This window comes from Stenella coeruleoalba (genome assembly GCF_951394435.1).
Source record: "Stenella coeruleoalba genome assembly, chromosome: 10".
NCBI lineage: Eukaryota > Metazoa > Chordata > Mammalia > Artiodactyla > Delphinidae > Stenella > Stenella coeruleoalba.
Genome location: NC_137156.1, coordinates 97,656,429 through 97,674,534, shown reverse-complemented (window position 1 = coordinate 97,674,534; position 18,106 = coordinate 97,656,429). Strand labels below are relative to the sequence as shown.

General features: G+C 46.9%; 1 protein-coding gene across 1 annotated transcript in view; it reads left to right on the top strand.

Annotated features, from left to right (window-relative positions):
- Positions 1 to 1,442: 1,442 nt before the first annotated feature.
- LHFPL4 (LHFPL tetraspan subfamily member 4) overlaps positions 1,443 to 18,106 on the top strand; it is a 30,244-nt gene continuing 13,580 nt past the window's right edge. Inside the window, exons 1-2 of the mRNA XM_079933338.1 lie at positions 1,443 to 1,844; positions 2,758 to 3,240. Of these exons, the coding sequence (XP_079789464.1) occupies positions 2,835 to 3,240 (406 nt within the window). The 5' untranslated portion in view covers positions 1,443 to 1,844; positions 2,758 to 2,834. The remainder of the gene's footprint in view (positions 1,845 to 2,757; positions 3,241 to 18,106) is intronic.

Genomic DNA, 18,106 nt, shown 5'->3' with positions numbered 1-18,106 from the left:
CCCTCCCCCCTCTTCTCAGCACCTTCTGTCTCCCCATGAAGCTGTGAGCTCCAGGAGGGCAGGGACCACATCTGTTTTACCCACCATCTTCTCCCAGGGCCTAGCATAGTGCTGTGTTGGCACATTGCAGGAGCCTATCACATATTTATTGGGTGGATGAAAAAAATTAATGAATCAGGTTGATCACTTGAATTGGTAGGATGGACTCACCTCTTTGTACAAGTCAATCCCTCTCTTTGGCCTCTGTTCTCCATCTGTCAAGTGGGAGAAGGTGTAGAATGAGACTCTCTTCACAGCCCCTTCCAGCTCATGCTTCTGGGATCTTAGGGTTCTCAGGAGACTGTCTGGATGCCTCTTCAAGGAACCAGTGGAAGGGGAAACCAAACTGATTGAACATACTGTCTCAGGTGAGGTGACTTCACATGGGTCTGTGGTCCCCAAATTGTGGGGGACTGCACATTTTTTTTTTTTTAATTTTGGAAGGAAATAACACTGCCTGTTTCTTATTTTGCCAAATAAAGCCACTGGCGGGGGGGGGGGTGGAACAACTGTCATTAACTGTCATCACTATTTCTTTAAAAAATGGAATTTTTTATACCAGGAAGGCAGGAAGTACATCATCTCAGAAACAAAACAAAACAAAACAAAAAAACAGTCCCTCTACCCCGGGGAAAAAAGACAGGTGGCAACCTCACATGATGATAATTACGTGTGTTTTTTGCACATAGATCTAAATTTCACCAGACTGATCCCTGTGTATGGTCCAGTATTTGGAACCTACTAACAGAGATTATTTTCACCACCCCTCAACACCTGTGAAGTGGGGCTTAATCTGCCCACTTTACAGATGGGGAAATAGAGGTTCAGAGAGCAAGTGCAAGGTCACGGAGACAGTTAAGTAGTAGTCAGAGCTTTCTGGATGACCACCCAGATCATCTTGGCAGATCCTAAGCCAAAAGGTATTTCACTGCAGGGAAGAAATGACCTGCACTGGCTCCCTTGGAGTGTCCCCTCATTTTCTCGGGCCTAACCGCAAACTGCCTGGACTGGTATGCTCCGTTCTTTAACACACCCTCCTGATGTGTCCGCTTCATGCCAGGCACTGGGAGAGTGTAGGGAGAGAAACCAACACGTCCCCAGCCTCCTTTTCTCCTGTTCCCCATACCCACCCCGTGTCCCACTATCCAGGCCCAGCTCCACACACCGGCGGCCAACGAATCCCCACCGCGGGCGTGGGCCGCTAACAGTTTAGGAGGTTCCCTCTCCCAGAGGTGCTGGCGATTTCCTAAGGAGACTCTGGGAACCTTCAACGCCTCCAAGACCCAAAGGACTGGAAGCGTAACGGTGCCACTCGACAGGCACTGTGGTAGGCTGTACCCGAGGTAATTTGGGAGCAAGGGATCAGTTCAAACGCGGTGAACTAACACCCTGTTCTGCCCCTGCAGCGTTCCCATGGGCTTTGCGTGGACCCACAATCGCTCAGCTCCGGCCGGAAGGAGGGGGGTCCCCCAAATTAGAAGGCCTTACTGTGGCGGGGGTTTACTGCTCCGGCTGGGGGACCCGCAGGGACCGTGCCGACCCCTCTCCGGGACTGGCGGACACCCGAGCTCCCTTTCCTGTTCCGCTCCGCCCCGCACGCCGGCGGCAGGAACGCGCCTCCGTCGGGCCGCGCCGGTGCCCGAGAGCTCGCGCCTCCGCGCGGGAGCGCGCCCCGGGGAGAGCCCGAGCAAGATGGAGGCCGCGCCGAGGCCGCCGCCTGGGCCCGGGAAGCCGCCGCTCGGAGCGCCGAGCCGCGGCGCCTAGGCCGTGGCAGTCCCGGACCCACTGCTCCGGACCGGGCCCAGGTTGGTCTCCCCGCACCCCCTTCCCGCGGCCGCAGCCTCCGCGTGCGTCCGGCCTGGGCGCGCGGCAGCCGCCCCCCCCCCCCCATCCCTGGCCCTACCCGGGCCCGGCCGCTCCCCCGCGCCCCGGGGACAGCCCCTGCCCACTGCCCGCCCCTCGCGGCTCGGGCTGCCTGCCGGCGCCTGTCCCTCGTCTCCTTGGCCTGGAAAACCTCTCTCCCTGTAGCCCTGGCCCGCCAAACGTAGGCTCCCCCGAGCCCTGTCTTCTGAGGGACCCTCCCAACCCCCCCGCCCCCTGTTCAGACCCTGCGGCTCCGGCCCCCGATGTCCCTCTAGCCTCATCCTGGTTCCTGCACTTCGCCCTCCCTGTCCCAGCCCCCATATCACCTTCCCAGTCCCCTGGCACTAACCCCTTACATCCCTTTCTTACCCCGTCGTAGAAGCGCCCACCCCCCTCTCCACAGCCCCTTTCTAGACACCCAATACCAGACCTCCTTTTACCCCGAACACCAGCCCCCAGATTCCCTTCCGAGCTCCCTGTAAAACCCCGCTGCTAATTCTCCGCTACCGGTCTCCAGCCTCCATTCCATCTCCCCACGGTCCCCTCTTACTTCGCCGGTACCAGCCCCCAAGCCCCCTCCCCAACGCCACCGTAACCACTTTCTAGCGCCCCGCCTCCAGCTCTCCTGTGCTCATTCCAGCTCCCTCATCCCAGCCCCCCAACTTTCACATGGCCTCTTCCTATGTCCCCGAATTGGAGATCTTTGCCAGTCTCCCCCTACCCTGACACCTTCCCGATACTCTCATGACCCCCTCCTAGCTCCTCCATACCAGCCCCCAGGTCCCTTCAGCTCCGCCTCAGGCCCCGCCCTCGCAGGTTCCTTGGCTTAGGGTCGCTTCTCGCGTGCGTCCCCAGCTCCCGCCCGGCAGCCCGGCTGTCGGTCCCGGGCCGGCGGCCCCCGCAAGCCGCCGCCGGCCCCGCCCCCGGGCACCATGCTGCCCTCGCAGGAGGCCTCCAAGCTCTACCACGAGCACTACATGCGGAACTCGCGGGCCATCGGTGTGCTATGGGCCATCTTCACCATCTGCTTCGCCATCATCAACGTGGTGGTCTTCATCCAGCCCTACTGGGTGGGCGACAGCGTGAGCACCCCCAAGCCTGGTTACTTCGGCCTCTTCCACTACTGTGTGGGCAGCGGGCTGGCGGGCCGCGAGCTCACCTGCCGCGGCTCGTTCACCGACTTCAGCACTATCCCGTCCGGCGCCTTCAAGGCGGCCGCCTTCTTCGTGCTGCTCTCCATGGTGCTGATCCTCGGCTGCATCACCTGCTTTGCTCTTTTCTTCTTCTGCAACACGGCCACGGTCTACAAGATCTGCGCCTGGATGCAGCTCTTGGCAGGTAGGGGAGGGGCGGGGGTGGGACTTCTAGAACAGACGCTGAGGAAGGGGCTTCCTCCAGGACCCCTTCTTGGAGGAGTCAGAGACAGATTCTGCTCCTCTGTCTAAAGACACACCTCCTTCGCTGACTCTAAGCAGCCAGTGGGGAGGGGATTCTATGAGAGAGACACCTTGGGGCAGAGGGCATAGCCTTAGAACTGGGTCTGTAGGTCTGTGTGCTTGGATGTGGGCAGATTGCGTTTATTGATGGATGAGCATTATGTCTGAGTTTCTGAGGGTCTCTGAGAAAGAGACCCTTGGCTCTTAAGGGAAATAACTATCTGAATGAGGAGTTACTCTAGGTGTGAGCAATTTCTGTTGCATTGAAAAAAGCATGAGGGACTTCCCTGGTGGTCCAGTGGTTAAGATTCTGTGCTGCCAATGCAGGGGGCACGGGTTTGATCCCTGGTAGGGGAACTAAGATCCCTCATGCCACACGGCGTGACCTAAAAAATTAAAAACAAAAAAATGAGATGGGGAATCAAGAGATCTGACAGTGACCTTTAACTTGCTAACGTTATCAATTTGGATGTTTCACTTTACTTCTCTGAGGCTCAGTTTCCTCATCTGTAAAACAGTGGAGAAGAGTCCAAGAACTCATGAAAGAGTAATTTATAAACTATAAAGTTGGGAAAAGATGGAGGGTAGTGTTAAGAGAAGGCTGTCTGTAGTGTCTGTCCAATGTTTGAAGTGTAGGTGGTTGACAACACCTGGCAACATGGGCCTCTGGAGAGCAGGTCTCCAGCCTCCCACCCCCACCAAGGCAGGAAGGGTTCTGGTGCCATGCCTAGCGAGAATGAGTCTCTGGGACCCTCTGAAATGTTTGGTTAAGACAGATGCCTTGCCCTAAAAACCAGAGAAGGGCCTTTTGGGAGTAAGAACTGCTGAGACAGTTTTCCAGGATCCATTAGAGTCCCCCATCACTGCCTACCTTTCAATCGAAGACAGATTTTTGAAGATTCAGCAACTTGGGCATTTGCCTAATTGCAGGCACGGAAGAGAGTTGGGCTGAGGACAGTTGGGCCAGGGGATGGCAGGGATGGAGGAGGAGGACCGATGAAGGCTGGTGAAGGAAAACGTTTAGAGCCTTCCAGGGTTGAGAAAGAGAAGGGAAAATGTGATGATCATGCAGCAGAGGTGGTTTTTCAAAATAAGCACCTCAGGATATTCAACAAGTGTCAGCCCCTTCAAAGAAGCTGTGAAGAAGCTGTTCTGTCACTTGCTGATGGTTCCACTCCTCAAAACATTGTAGGAAATTGTCTTTGGATTGTGGTGTGTATACTCTTGAACATCGTCCTTGAGGGGAAACCTCTATTTTTTTTAAAATTAAATAATTTATTTATTTTTGGCTGCATTGGGTCTTCGTTGCTGCGCACGGACTTTCTCTAGTTGCGGTGAGCGGGGGCTACTCTTTGTTGCGGTGCACGGGCTTCTCATTGCGGTGGCTTCTCTTGTTGTGGAGCACGGGCTCTAGGCGCGTGGGCTTCAGTAGTTGCGGCACGCGGGCTCAGTAGTTGTGGTGCACAGGCTTAGTTGCTCCGCGGCGTGTGGGATCTTCCCGGACCGGGGATCGAACCCGTGTCCCCCTCATTGGCAGGCGGATTCTTAACCACTGCACCACCAGGGAAGTCCCAAACCTCCATTTTTTAAAGGAGGACTATGATTTTTGGAAATGGCCAAGTGTAGAAAACACAATGGATGGGAGTTTCGTGGTGGCACAGTGATTAAGACTCCGCGCTTCTGATGCAAGGGACCCGGGTTCAATCCCTGGTCAGGGAACTAGATCCCACATGCGTGCTGCAACTAAGAGTTCGCATGCCACAACTAAGGAGCACACCAGCCACAACTAAGGAGCCCGCCTGCTGCAACTAAGACTCAGCACAACCAAATAAATAAATTAATTTAAAAAATTAAAAAAGAAGAAAACACAATGGGTGGTCAAGATGAGAACTGTCACTTGAGATGAAAGCCAAGGTGTGAAGGCAAAATCATGAGGCTGGTTTGCTTCCCCAAGAGGACTGTTACGAATGCTGGGAGGAATTTCTGGCCCGTTGGAAGATTGTTCAAACTCCCAAAAGGACTACCTTGCAGAAGGCAGCATTTATTCAGTGTGGACATTCTAGTGGGCTTGCTCCAATTGACTTAGATGGAGGCCTTTTAAGATTTTGGAGAAAGTGAGAAAGGAGAACTGTAGGATGTGGGGCGTATCTCCATATTTATCAGTACCCAGAAGGTGATTTCCATTCTACTCTTAAAAGGCGAGCTGGAAAGAATATACGCTCAGCTGGAACTCCCATATCCTGAACCTTGATTTGTAGTCTGCAGATGGGTTACTGACCTCTTGGCCTTCCAGTTCGCTGTAATCCATCCAATTCTCTGTAATCCATGTGGGTTTAATCTTGGGGATTTGATGAACTATTCAACAACCCTCATGTAAATATAGAATTTCAGGGATCTTAGGAATCAGCTCCTTCAAACCCTGCCTTCCTCCACCCCCATTATAGAGAGAGGAAACTGAGCCTAGAGACATAAAGGTCTTACCCAAAGTCACACAGCCAGTAATAGAGTAAACTAGTCATGACTCCTGGTCCAGTGCTCTTTCCCTTGTGTTTCGCCCCACCCCTAAGGGCAGTTATCAGGGTTGAGCAGTTCATTGTATTTTACTTAGAGATTTCTGAGCTCTGGCTAAGTGACTGACTTACTTTGCTTAATAAAGGGCAGAGGTCAGGGGATTCCCTGGTGGCACAATGGTTAAGGATCTGCCTGCCAATTCAGGGGACACGGGTTTGAGCCCTGGTCTGGGAAGATCCCACATGCCGTGGAGCAACTAAACACGTGCGCCACAACTACTGAGCCCACGTGCCACAACTACTGAAGCCTGCGCGCCTGGAGCCCGTGCTCCGCAACCAGAGAAGCCACTTCAATAAGAAGCCTGCGCACCACAATGAAGAGTAGCCCCTACTCACCGCAACTAGAGAAAGCCCAAGCGCAGCAACAAAGACCCAACGCAGCCAAAAATAAATAAATAAAAATAAATAAATTTATAAAAAAAAAAAAGAAAGGGGCAGAGGCCAGAGCACTAGACTGCAAGTCATGGGATTGCGCTGGTGGGGGAGGGTTGTCTTAGTTAATTCTGCCTGTGACTCACCATGTAGTGTTAAGCAACCACTTTTTAGCTTAAATCTCAGTTTTCTCATCTGTACAGTGGGGGACTAATCAGTCAGATTAGTGGATTTAAAGTATCTCTTTCAGGCCTGTGGGGTTCCTAGAATAACTCTTTCACCAAGATCATTCCACTCAGAAAGTGAGAAATCAGTCATCCTCAGAGAAACTGCAGAGAAGCAGAGGGCCTTATTTGTATCAGATAAAATTAGAAGGACTTCCCTGGTGGTCCAGTGGTTAAGACTCTGTGCGTCCACTGCAGGGGGCACAGGTTTGATCCCTGGTTGGGAAACTAAGATCCCGCATGCCATGCAGTGCAGACAGAAAAAAAAAAAAAAAGGAGAGAATGCCTGTTGTATGGTTCTTGTTCAAGTGAACATTTACTCAAGCTGTTTATTGGCCATGCCATGCAGCATGTGGGCAATCCCTGCTCTCAGGAAGCTTACCATCTAGGTGAATCACTATACTGGTCAGCAGTCTTTCAGTGAAAAGTGACAGAAACCCAACTCAAGCTGACTTAAGTAAATTAAAATAAGATAAAGGGCTTCCCTGGTGGCGCAGTGGTTGAGAGTCTGCCTGCAGATGCAGGGGACACGGGTTCGTGCCCTGGTCTGGGAAGATCCCACATGCTGCAGAGCGGCTGGGCCCATGAGCCATGGCCGCAGAGCCTGCGTGTCCGGAGCCTGTGCTCCGCAACGGGAGAGGCCACAACAGTGAGAGGCCCGCGTACTGGAAAAAATAAAATAAAATAAAATAAGGTAAAGAGGGTAGTGTTTTTGGCTCACATACATTAAAAGTCAAGAGCACTGGCTTCAGGCACGGATGGATCCAGATGCTCAAATAACGTCATTAAAAATCAGTCTCTCAGTAGCATCGACATATATACAATACCAAATGTAAAATAGCTAGCTAGTGGGAAGCAGCTGCATCGCACAGGGAGATCAGCTCGGTGCTGTGTGACCACTTAGAGGGGTGGGATAGGGAGGGTGGGAGGGAGAGGCAAGAGGGAGGGGATATGGGGATATATGTATACATATAGCTGATTCACTTTGTTATAAAGCAGAAACTAACACAACATTGTAAAGCAATTATACTCCAAAAAAAAAATCAGTCTCTTGGGACTTCCCTGGTGGTCCAGTGGCTAAGACCCCGCACACCCTATCTATGCAGGGGGCCTGGGTTTGATCCCTGGTCGGGAACTAGATCCCACGTGCTGCAACTAAGAGTTTGCATGCAGCAACGAATATCCCGAGTGCCAGTGCCGCCAAATAAATAAATAAATATTAAAAAAAATCAGTCAATCTCCATTTCCTGGTTCCTCTGTGTTGGCTCACTTTTAAATTCACTTCTCTCTTGAAGGTTATAAGTAAGGCTACCAGCAGCTCTGAATTTACATTGCTTCAGCTTAGCGATGCCTGTGGAATAAAAAAGAGCTTTTATTCAATGGTTCCAGCAAAAGTTCCAGGGCTGATTCTGATTGTCTAGCTTTGGTCAAGTGTCTACCTCTTAATTAATCAGTGTGACTGTCTAAGGTCTCGGCCACATACCCATTCCTGGGACACGTGAACTGATAGGGGAGAAAGATAAATTCCCACAAAGGGAAATCGGGTGTCACCACTGGAAGAGGGCTACTGTGGGTTAGACAAGTGCAGACAGAGGCCTCATCCTGGACAGTCTGAGCACTAATACGTGCTCAGCTTTAGGTGCTGTGGAAGCCCAGGGCAATTGAGGAGGATACCGCCTTAGTTGGGAGGTGAAGCTTGAGTGGGGCTGGGTGTGGACAGATGTGAGTTGCGAGAGAGCATTCTGAATGGAGAGGAAGATCATGGACGGAGAGACACAGAGGGGAGAGGGCCACATCTGGCTTGAGTGTGGCATCCACGTAGGGGAGCAGCAGTGAAAGAGGCCAGGAAGGAATGATGGGGCTACAGTGTGCAAGGCTCTGAGTACCGGGTCAAAAAATTTGGATTTAATCAGCAGGCGGTTCGAAGCTACTACCACTGTTAATAATCAGGAAAAAAATAGTTAACATTTTCTGAGCCTTTACTATATGCTTGACCATATGCTAAACATTTACATGCATACTGTCATTGAATCCTCACAAAAATCCTATGGGGTAGGTACCACTATGAGTATTTCATAGATGAGAACACTGAGCCTCTGAAAGAGTCATTTGTCCAAGGTCATACAGGGGGTAAGTGGTGGAGCCAGAATTGTAACTCAGTCTGTCTAACTAGAAAGCCCAAGGATTTATAAAGGAACATTCAGGATGGGAATAGAGACAGGATGAATTTGCCAGAAGAGTCGAATGCTAAGTAGGCTGGGAGACTCAGGTGGCTCTTTGTGGAGTTAGGGGTCAGCTTTTCTTTTTTAAAAAAATTAATTAATTTTTGGCTGTGTTTGGTCTTTGTTGTTGTGTGTGGGCTTCTGCTAGTTGTGGCGAGTGGGGGCTACTCTTCGTTGCGGTGCACGGGCTTCTCATTGCGGTGGCTTCTCTTGTTGAGGAACATGGGCTCTAGGCGTGTATGCGTCAGTAGTTGTGGCATGCGGGCTCAGTAGTTGTGGTGCACGGGCTTAGTTGCTCCGCGGCACGTGGGATCCTCCCGGACCAGGGCTCAGACCCGTGTCCCCTGCATTGGCAGGAGGATTCTTAACCACTGCGCCAACAGGGAAGTCCCAGGGGTCAGGTTTTCAAGGCTTCTCAGGATATCTCTGCTACTCTTTACCTGGTCTTTCCCATTTTCGGGTGCTAGACACTTTCACATTCGTTATGTCATTTACTGTTCATCTGTTAAAATGACTTGTCCAAAGGTCACACATCTAGTGAAAGAAGGAGCTGAAACTTCACATGAGTCTAAATGGATCTAGAACCTGTTTTTTAGCTCTGAACTGAAACACAGGACGTGAATACACAGATTACAAGTTACAACTGTCAGGTGTATGTACTCAGTGTTTACCTGTGGGCTGAGTGAGGTTAGCCAAGGGGAGGTTGCTGGCTGGAGTAGAGACTCAGACTGGAAGCCTGGTCGAGGGTCCGAGCGGGCAGTGTGGGGAAGTGGTGGAGGACTTAGAATTCCCACTTTGCCACTTCCCAGCTGTGTCCCTTGGATAAGTGGGTTTCCTCTCTGAGCCTCAGTTCCCTTATCTGTAAAATGGAGGTGATTATTGTACCTACTTCAGAGGTGATGGAAAGAAAGAAATGAAACCATGGGGCTGAAATGCTGAGTGTGGTTCCTGGTATACAGTGTGAACAATCAGTAAATGGTCACTGTTATTCTTGTGACATAGTCTGAGTGAAGAGTAGCTTGTGAGGGGTCCTTGCTACTCAGGTGAAAGACTTTGGACTTGCTGAGATGATCAAAGGCCTTAAGAAGTCATAGACCGTCAGCTGGGAAGGGTCTTACCAATCAGCTGGCTCAACTCCCTTGTTGTACAGATAACGAAACTGAGTCCCAGAGAGAAGAGACAAGGCCATGCTCACAAAGTGAGACTCCTCTATCCACAGAAGGGAGGTGATTCTGACCACATTTATTCAGTGTCGAGAGCCTACTATGTGTCAGGCACTGCCCAGTGCTAGAATCACTGTGGCAAACAGCACGTGTGAGATATAGTGGGAGCTGGGGGGAGACTGATGGTGGAGGTGGCAGCAGGGGCTGGTTGGTGCGCCAGAGGTGAGCATCTTCCAGCCTCCCAGATGTGTGTCCTAAATCATCAGCGGTCTCTGAGGTAGGAGCAGCAGTGTCACTACAGCCTAGAATATGCATCCACATCCCTCCCCGCTTCCTTGGCTTATGTTTCAGATTTGGTTTGGGATTTTATTCATCCAGTGAGTCTCTGTTGAATGTGATGAGACTGCTGAGCACATTGGGGGAATTTCTTTCCTCCCACTCTTTTTTTTTTTCTCCCACTCTTCCCTCCCTCATTTTCTTGCTCCCCCAATTCCCCCTTCCTTCCTTCTTTCCTGCCTTCCACTTTCCTTCCCTCCCTCCCTTCTTGCATTTTTTTGCTTTGCTCCTTCTCTCCCTATTCCCTTCCTTTCTTTCTCACATCAGTCCTTTACTGACAGCCTCCTCTGTGTGTCAGGCTATGCTAGGCTCAGGCAATCCTGAGTAAGAGTCCTCGCTCCCCGGAAGCTCATAGTCTAATGGGAGAGGCAGGAAAGAAATTGGATCATCACACTATGGGAGGACATATGAAATGATTGAATCATGCAAGGGTATCTTGGGGGCACACACTTCTGACACATTAAGGACAGCCAGAGAAGTCTTCCAAAAAGTAACGGCATTTGAGCTGAGTCTTAAAGGATGAGAAGGGGAACCAGGCAGAAGAGACAGTATGATTGAAGGTGTGGAGGAGGGAAATAGCCTGGTGTGTTTTGGGCACCACAAACAATTCGCACAAGGGGAGGTGAGAGCTGAGACTGGGAAGGTGGAGAGGGGCTGGACTGCGGATGCCTTCTAAGCCATGGTCAGGAGTTTAGACTTTATCTATAAGCAGCAGATAGTTGTTGACTTTTTTTTTTTTAATCTTTAAAAATTTTTCCAGACTTTCACTTACTTTTCGGAAAAGTTAATACATGCACGTGAAACAAAGTTCAAAAGATAAAATGGTGTTTAATCAGATGTAAGTCTCCTCCCTGCTCTCATTTCTCAGTGACCCTCCCAGAAGTCTCCTCCCAGGGGCAACCACTTTTACCATTTCTTGAGTATCCTTTCCAAGAAATCCCATAAATATACAAGCAAATTCAGACTATATTTAAAAAAAAATAAATGGTATATTAGTTATCTATTGCTGCATAGCAGATTACCCCAAAACTTAGTGGCTGAAAGCAACAAGCATTTATTATCTCTGTTTCTGTGAGTCACAGGAATTTGGGAGTGCTTAGATGGGTAGCTCTGGCTTGAGGTGTCTCAGGAAGTTGCACCCAAGACCTTAGCTGGAGTCGGCTGGAGGAGACCTCAGAATGAGTGCTCTGAGAGAGAGCAATAAGAAGGTATGATGCCCACCCCCCCCTTCTTTGGTAATAGCTTTACTGAGATTTAAATCATATGCCACACAGTTCACACACATAAAGTGTACAATTCAGTAGTTTTTAGTATATTTACAGAGTTGTGTAACCATTACCACAATCAATTTTAAGATATTTACATAACCTCAAGACGCCTTATATCTATCCTTTCGCTGTCTCCTCTTAAGCCTACCATGCCCATCTTCTCTGTCCTCTAAGCAGCCACTAACCTACTTTCTGTCTATTAAGCCTGTTCTGGACATTTTGTATACACGGAACCATATAATATGTGGTCTTTGTGATTGGCATCTTTCACTTAGCATAATGTTTTCAAGGTTTATTCATGTTGCAGCATGGGTCAATACTTCATTCCTTTTTACGGCTGAATAATATTCCATTGTATGGATATACTGCATTTTGTTTATCCAGTCATCAGCTGATGGCCACTTGGATTGTCTCCACCTTTTGGCTATTATGAATGATGTTGCTGTGAACGCTTGTGTACAAGTTTTTGTGTGGACACATGTTTTCATTTCCCTTGGATATATTCCCGAGAGTCTAATTGCTGGCTCAGGTGGCAACTCTAACGTTTTGAAGAACTGCCAGATTGTACTCCAAAGGGGCAGTACCATTTTACTTTCCCACCAGCAGTGTGTGAAGGTGCTTAGTCATATCCTCATCAACACTTATGTTATTATCTGACTTTTGGATTACAGCCATCCTTCTGGGTGTGAACTGGTAACTCGTGGTTTTGATTTCCATTTCCCTAATGATTAGTGATGTTAAGCATCTTTTCATGCGCTTGTTGGCCATTTATATACCTTCTTTGGAGAAACACCTATTCAGATCCTTTGCCCATTTTTTTCTTCCAGTTTTATTGAGATACAGTTGACATACGGCACTATAAGTTTCAGGTGTACAGCATAATTTGGCTTAGTGAACATCCATCATCTTATATAGATACAAAATTAAAGAAATAGAAAATTTTTGTGTGTGATGAGAACTCTGAGGATTTACTCTCTTAACAGCTTTCATATATAACATAGGGAGGTGGTAATTATATTTTTGATGCTGTGCATGACATCCCTAGCACTTATTTACCTTATAACTGTAAGTTTGTACCTTTTGACCACCTTCATCCAGTTGTCTCTCCCCCCACCCCCACCTCTGGTAACCACAAGTCTGTTCTCTTTTTCTTTTTTTTTTTTTTGAAGTATAATTGACCTACAACACTGTTAGTTCCTATCATAAACACTGTTAGTTCCTATCATACAACACAGTGATTTGATATTTCTATATATTTCAAAATGATCACCATGATGAGTCTAGTTACTGTATGTTACCATATAAACATATATTTATTGACTGTACTCTCTACACTGTACATTTCATAGCCACGACTCATTTATTTTGCAACTGGGAGTTTGTACCTTTTAATCTGTCTCACCTATTTCTTTCCTCCCCTCATTCCCTTCCCCTTTGCCCATTTAAAAATTGGATTATTTTTCTTTTTACTATTGAGTTGTAAGCGTTCTTTATACTCTTGTTATAAGTCCCTTATCAGATATATGATCTGCAAATATTTTCTTCCGTTCTATGGCTGTCTTTTCACTTTCCTGATGGTGTTCTTTGAAGCACAAAAGTTTTAAATTTACACAAAGTCCAGTTTATCTTTTTGTTGTTGTTGTTGTTGCTTGTACTTTTGATGTCATTTCTAAGAATCCATTGCCAAACCCAAGGTTACAAAAATTTACCTCTGTTTTCCTCTAAGCGTTTTATAGTTTTAGTTTTTACACTTAGGGCTCTCATCCATTTGAGTTAATTTTTGTATATGGTGTAAAGTAAGAGTTCAACTTCATTCTTTTGAATGTGGCTCTCCAGTTGTCCCTGCACCGTTTATTGAAAACAGTGTTCTTTCTCAACTGAATGGTCTTGGCACCCTTGCCAAAAATCAATTGACCATGGGTTAATTTCTGGACTTTCACTTCTGTTCCATTGATCTGTATGTCTATCCTTATGCCAGTAACAGTCTGTCTTGATTACTGTTGCTTTGTAGTGAGTTTTCAAATCAGGAAGTGTGAGTCCTCCAACTTTGTTCTTTTTCATGATTGTTTTGGCCATCCCACTGCCTTTTTTTTTTTTAATTGAAGTATAGTTGATTTACAATATTGTGTTAGTTTCACATGTACAACAAAATGAGTTATATACATATATTTCTCAGATTGTAGGTTATTACAAGATACTGAATATAGTTTCCTGTGTTATACAGTAAATCCTTGTTGCTTATCTATTTTATGTATTGTAGTAGTTTCTATCCGTTAATCCCATGCTCCTAATTTATCCCTCTCCCCCCCTCCCTTTCCCCTTTGGTAACCATAAATTGGTTTTCTAGTTGTGAGTCTGTTTCTGTTTTGTATATAGATTCATTTGTATTATTTTTAGATTCCACATGTAAGTGATATCATATAATATTTGTCTTTCTCTGTCTGACTTCCTTCACTTTGTATTATATTCTCTAGGTCCATCCATGTTGCTGCAAATGGCAATATTTCATTCTTTTTTATGGCTGAGTAATATTCCATTGCATATATATACCACATCTTTTTCATCTTTTCTGGATATATGTCCAGGAGTGGAATTGCTCAATCATATGGTGGCTCTATTTTTTCTTTTTTTTTCTTTTTCTTTTTTTTTGCGGTACGCAGGCCTCTCACTGTTGCGGCCTCTCCCGTTGCGGAGCACAGGCTCTGGACGCGCAAGCTCAGCGGCCATGGCTCACGGACCCAGCCGCTCCGCGGCATGTGGGATCTTCCCGGACTGGGGCACGAACCCGTGTCCCCTGCATCGGCAGGCAGACTCTCAACCACTGCGCCACCAGGGAAGCCCTCTATTTTTTCTTTTTTAAGGAATCTCTGTACGGTTCTCTGTAGTGGCTGCAACAATTTACATTCCCACCAACAGTGTAGGAGGGTTCCCTTTTCTCCACACCCTCTCCAGCATTTGTTGTTTGTGGACTTTTTAATGATGGCCGTTCTGACCAGTGTGAGGTGGTACCTCATTGTAGTTTTGATTTGCATTTCTCTAATAATTAGTGATGTTGAGCATCTTTTCACATGCCTGTTGGCCATCTGTATGTCTTTTTTCAGAGAAATGTCTATTTATGTGTTCCACCCATTTTAAAATTGGATTATTTGGTTCCTTTGCTATTGAGTTGTATGAGCTGTTTATATATTTTGGATATTAACCCCTTGTCAGTTACATGGTTTGCAAATACTTTCTCCCGTTCTGTAGGTTGTCTTTTCATTCTGTTGATGGTTTCTTTTGCCTTGGGAGACTGATCTAAGGAATATTGCTATGATTTATGTCAGAGAACCTTTTGCCTATGTTCTCTTCTAAGATTTTATGGTGTCGTGTCTTATATATAGGTTTTTAAGCCATTTTGAGTTTATTTTTGTGTATGCTATGAGGGAGTGTTCTAATGTCACTAACTTATATGCAGTGGTCCAGTTTTCCCAGCACCCCTTGCTGAAGAGACTGTCTTTTCTCCATTGTACATTCTTGCCTCCTTTGTCGTAGCAAATGCCTTTTATGTTCTAATCTCAGATATCACAGACCACTTCTGCCACACTCTATTGTTAGAAGTGAGTTACTAAATCCAGCCCACATTCAAGGGGAGGAGAATTCAGCTCCTCCTCTTGAAAGGAAGTATATTTAAAAAGTTGTGGACATATTTATAAACCACCACAAATGGTAGCATACTAAACACTTGGTTTGTCTTGCTTTTTAAATTCAACAACACATCTTGGAGATTGTTCCAGATCAGTGTACAGAGAGCTGCTTTTTTCTTAAGAGCTGCATAATATACTTTTGAGTGGATGTGTCATCTTTTATGTCATCAATATTTAAGTTATTTACAATATCTTGCTATCGCAGTGTTTCAGTGGATGATGTATATAATTTGATACATATGTAAGTATAAGGATAACATAAAGACCTAGAGTGGACTTGCTGGATTAAATGGTCTTTATGTTTACAATTTTGACAGATCCAGTCAGGTCCCCTCCGTGGAAGTTATGCAGAGTTACATTTCCAGCAACAATGTACGAGGGTACCTGTTTCCCCGCATTCTTGCCAACTGTGTTATCAAATATTTTATTTTTGCCAAACTGATGGGAAAAAGTACTCTGTTATGATAGTAATTTGTCTTTCTTTTATGAATGAGGTCGAGCATCTTTTATATATACAGGCCGACCTTATTTTATTGCAGTTCACTTTAGTACACCTCACAGATATTGCCTTTTTTTTTTTTTTAAACAAATTGAAGGTTTGAGGCAACCCTGTGTTGAGCAAGTCTATCGGTGCCATTTTTCCAAATAGCATTTGCTACACTTTGTGTCTCTGTGTCACATTTTGGTAATTCTCACAATATTTCATACTTTTTCATTGTTATATTTGTTATGGGTGATCTGTGATCTTTGTAATTGTTTTGGCATTTTTTTAGCTATAAAGTATTTTAAGTTTGTACATTTTTTTAGACATAATGCTATTGCACACTTAATAGGCTATAGTATAGTGTAAACATAACTTTTATATGCACTGGGAAGCCAAAAAAAAATTTGTGTCATTCGCTTTATTGTGATATTTGCTTTATTGTGGAGGTCTGGAACTGCACCCGCAATATCTCCAAGGTGTACCTGTATGTTTTCTGTAAACTGTCAGTTCAGAAATATTTTTTTACCAAGCTAATGGTATTTTTCCTCTGATTTGTAAGAACTCTTTATAAATTAAAAGAGCTAGCTCTTTGTGATATGTTACAAATATTGTCTCCCAGTTTATCTTTTGACTTTGTCTATGGATGTTTTCTTCATGGTGAAATTTGTTTTTTCTCAACGTAAGCAAATCATCAGTTCCCTCCTATATGCCTCCTGAGTGTAGTATAATACCTAGAATGGCCTTGGAGTGTTTTGAGTGGGGGCGGGTTGTTGGTGGAGAGGATGGGCTGGAGGTGTCGAGAGGATGAGGGCTGAACTGTTCTTATTCTGACAGCCTCTTATTTTTGTCTTATTCTTTTCATTCCATTTCATGTTATTCATCATTATCAACCTTTTATCCCAGAGCCGTTTAATGGCATAAGGAGAGCCCTGGATCAGGAGTCTGGGTTGGCACATAGTAGGTGCTTAATAAGTGTCTATTGAATGAATGAATGATGAGCTCTTTTCTTTTTTTTTTTTTTTGGCCGTGCAGTGCGGCCTATGGGCTCTTAGTTCCCTGACTAGGGATCGAACCTGTGCTCCCTGCATTGGGAGCGTGGAGTCTTAACCACTGGACCGCCAGGGAAGTCCCTGAATGATAAGCTCTGATTTAAGTCCTAGCTCCACCACCTGCTCCTTTGGAGGCAGTACGTTCAGCAGTCAGCCAACCTGAATTTGAATCCTGAGTGTGGCATTACCAACTAAGTGTCCTTTGGAAGGTTATACAATTTCTGACTCTAAGTTTCCTCCTCTATAAAATGGGGACCATAATAGTAACTAGCTCATGGGGCAGTTAAAGGATTGATTGAGAATGTGTGTACACACCCTGGCACAAAGGAAACCCAATTTGCCAAACAGCAATTGTTATTAGCTGTCGTGTGACTTTCGTCATAACCCTTTGGTTCCAACATTCCATGGTCTGTGCTACAACCAGGGAGGAAAGGTTGAAAAGTGGGGAGAACTGGGAAATACACCTGGAAAAGCAGGGGAGCTCTGAAAGTTGGGCCTTGAAGTCTGGGGTCTTATTCTTAGGTTATGGGCAATTACTTGTAGGCATGGGAATGACCAGGGCCAGATGTGGGTTTAGAAAGATGACTTGGGAACTTCCCGGGTGGCGCAGTGGTTAAGAATCCGCCTGCCAATGCAGGGGACACGGGTTCGAGCCCTGGTCCGGGACGATCCCACATGCCACGGAGCAACTAAGCCCGTGCGCCACAACTACTGAGCCTGCACTCTAGAGCCCGTGAGCCGCAACTACTGAGCCCACACGTCACAACTACTGAAGCCCGCATGCCTAGAGCCCGTGCTCCGCAACAAGAGAAGCCACCACAATGAGAAGCCCGCTCACGGCAACTAGAGAAAGCCTGCGAGCAGCAACGAAGACCCAGTGCAGCCAAAAATAAATAAATTTTTAAAAAAGGAAAAGAAAGGTGACTTGGGCAGTTGCTGCAGGGAAGGGACTGATGGAGGCCTGATGGGAGACCAGGAGCCTGGGGGGAAAGCAGTGGCAGTGGTCCAGGTGAGAGGGGCTGAGGCCGGGGCACGGGAGGAGGAGAAAACTGGAGACCTATTTAGGATCCCAGTAGGTGTGTGTGTGTGGGGTGGGGTGAGGACAGGCAGGCCTTGCAGGTGACGCAGGGTCCTCTCGTTGAACGATTTGGTCTTGGAATGACATTCCCAAAGGACACAGCAGGGAGATCCGCTCAGTCTGGGAAATGCTGAATTTGCGGTCCCTATGAGACCCACAGGAGGAGGGCTCTGACCAGCTGTTGACTATCTGGCCTCGAACCGAGGAAAGAGGTCTCAGCTGGAGATGTTAGATGTCAGTCTGAGTGTGGGTGAAATTGCCCGGGGAGAGCGTGTAGAGGGAAAAGAGGAGACAGCCTCGAAACACCAACCTTTAAGAT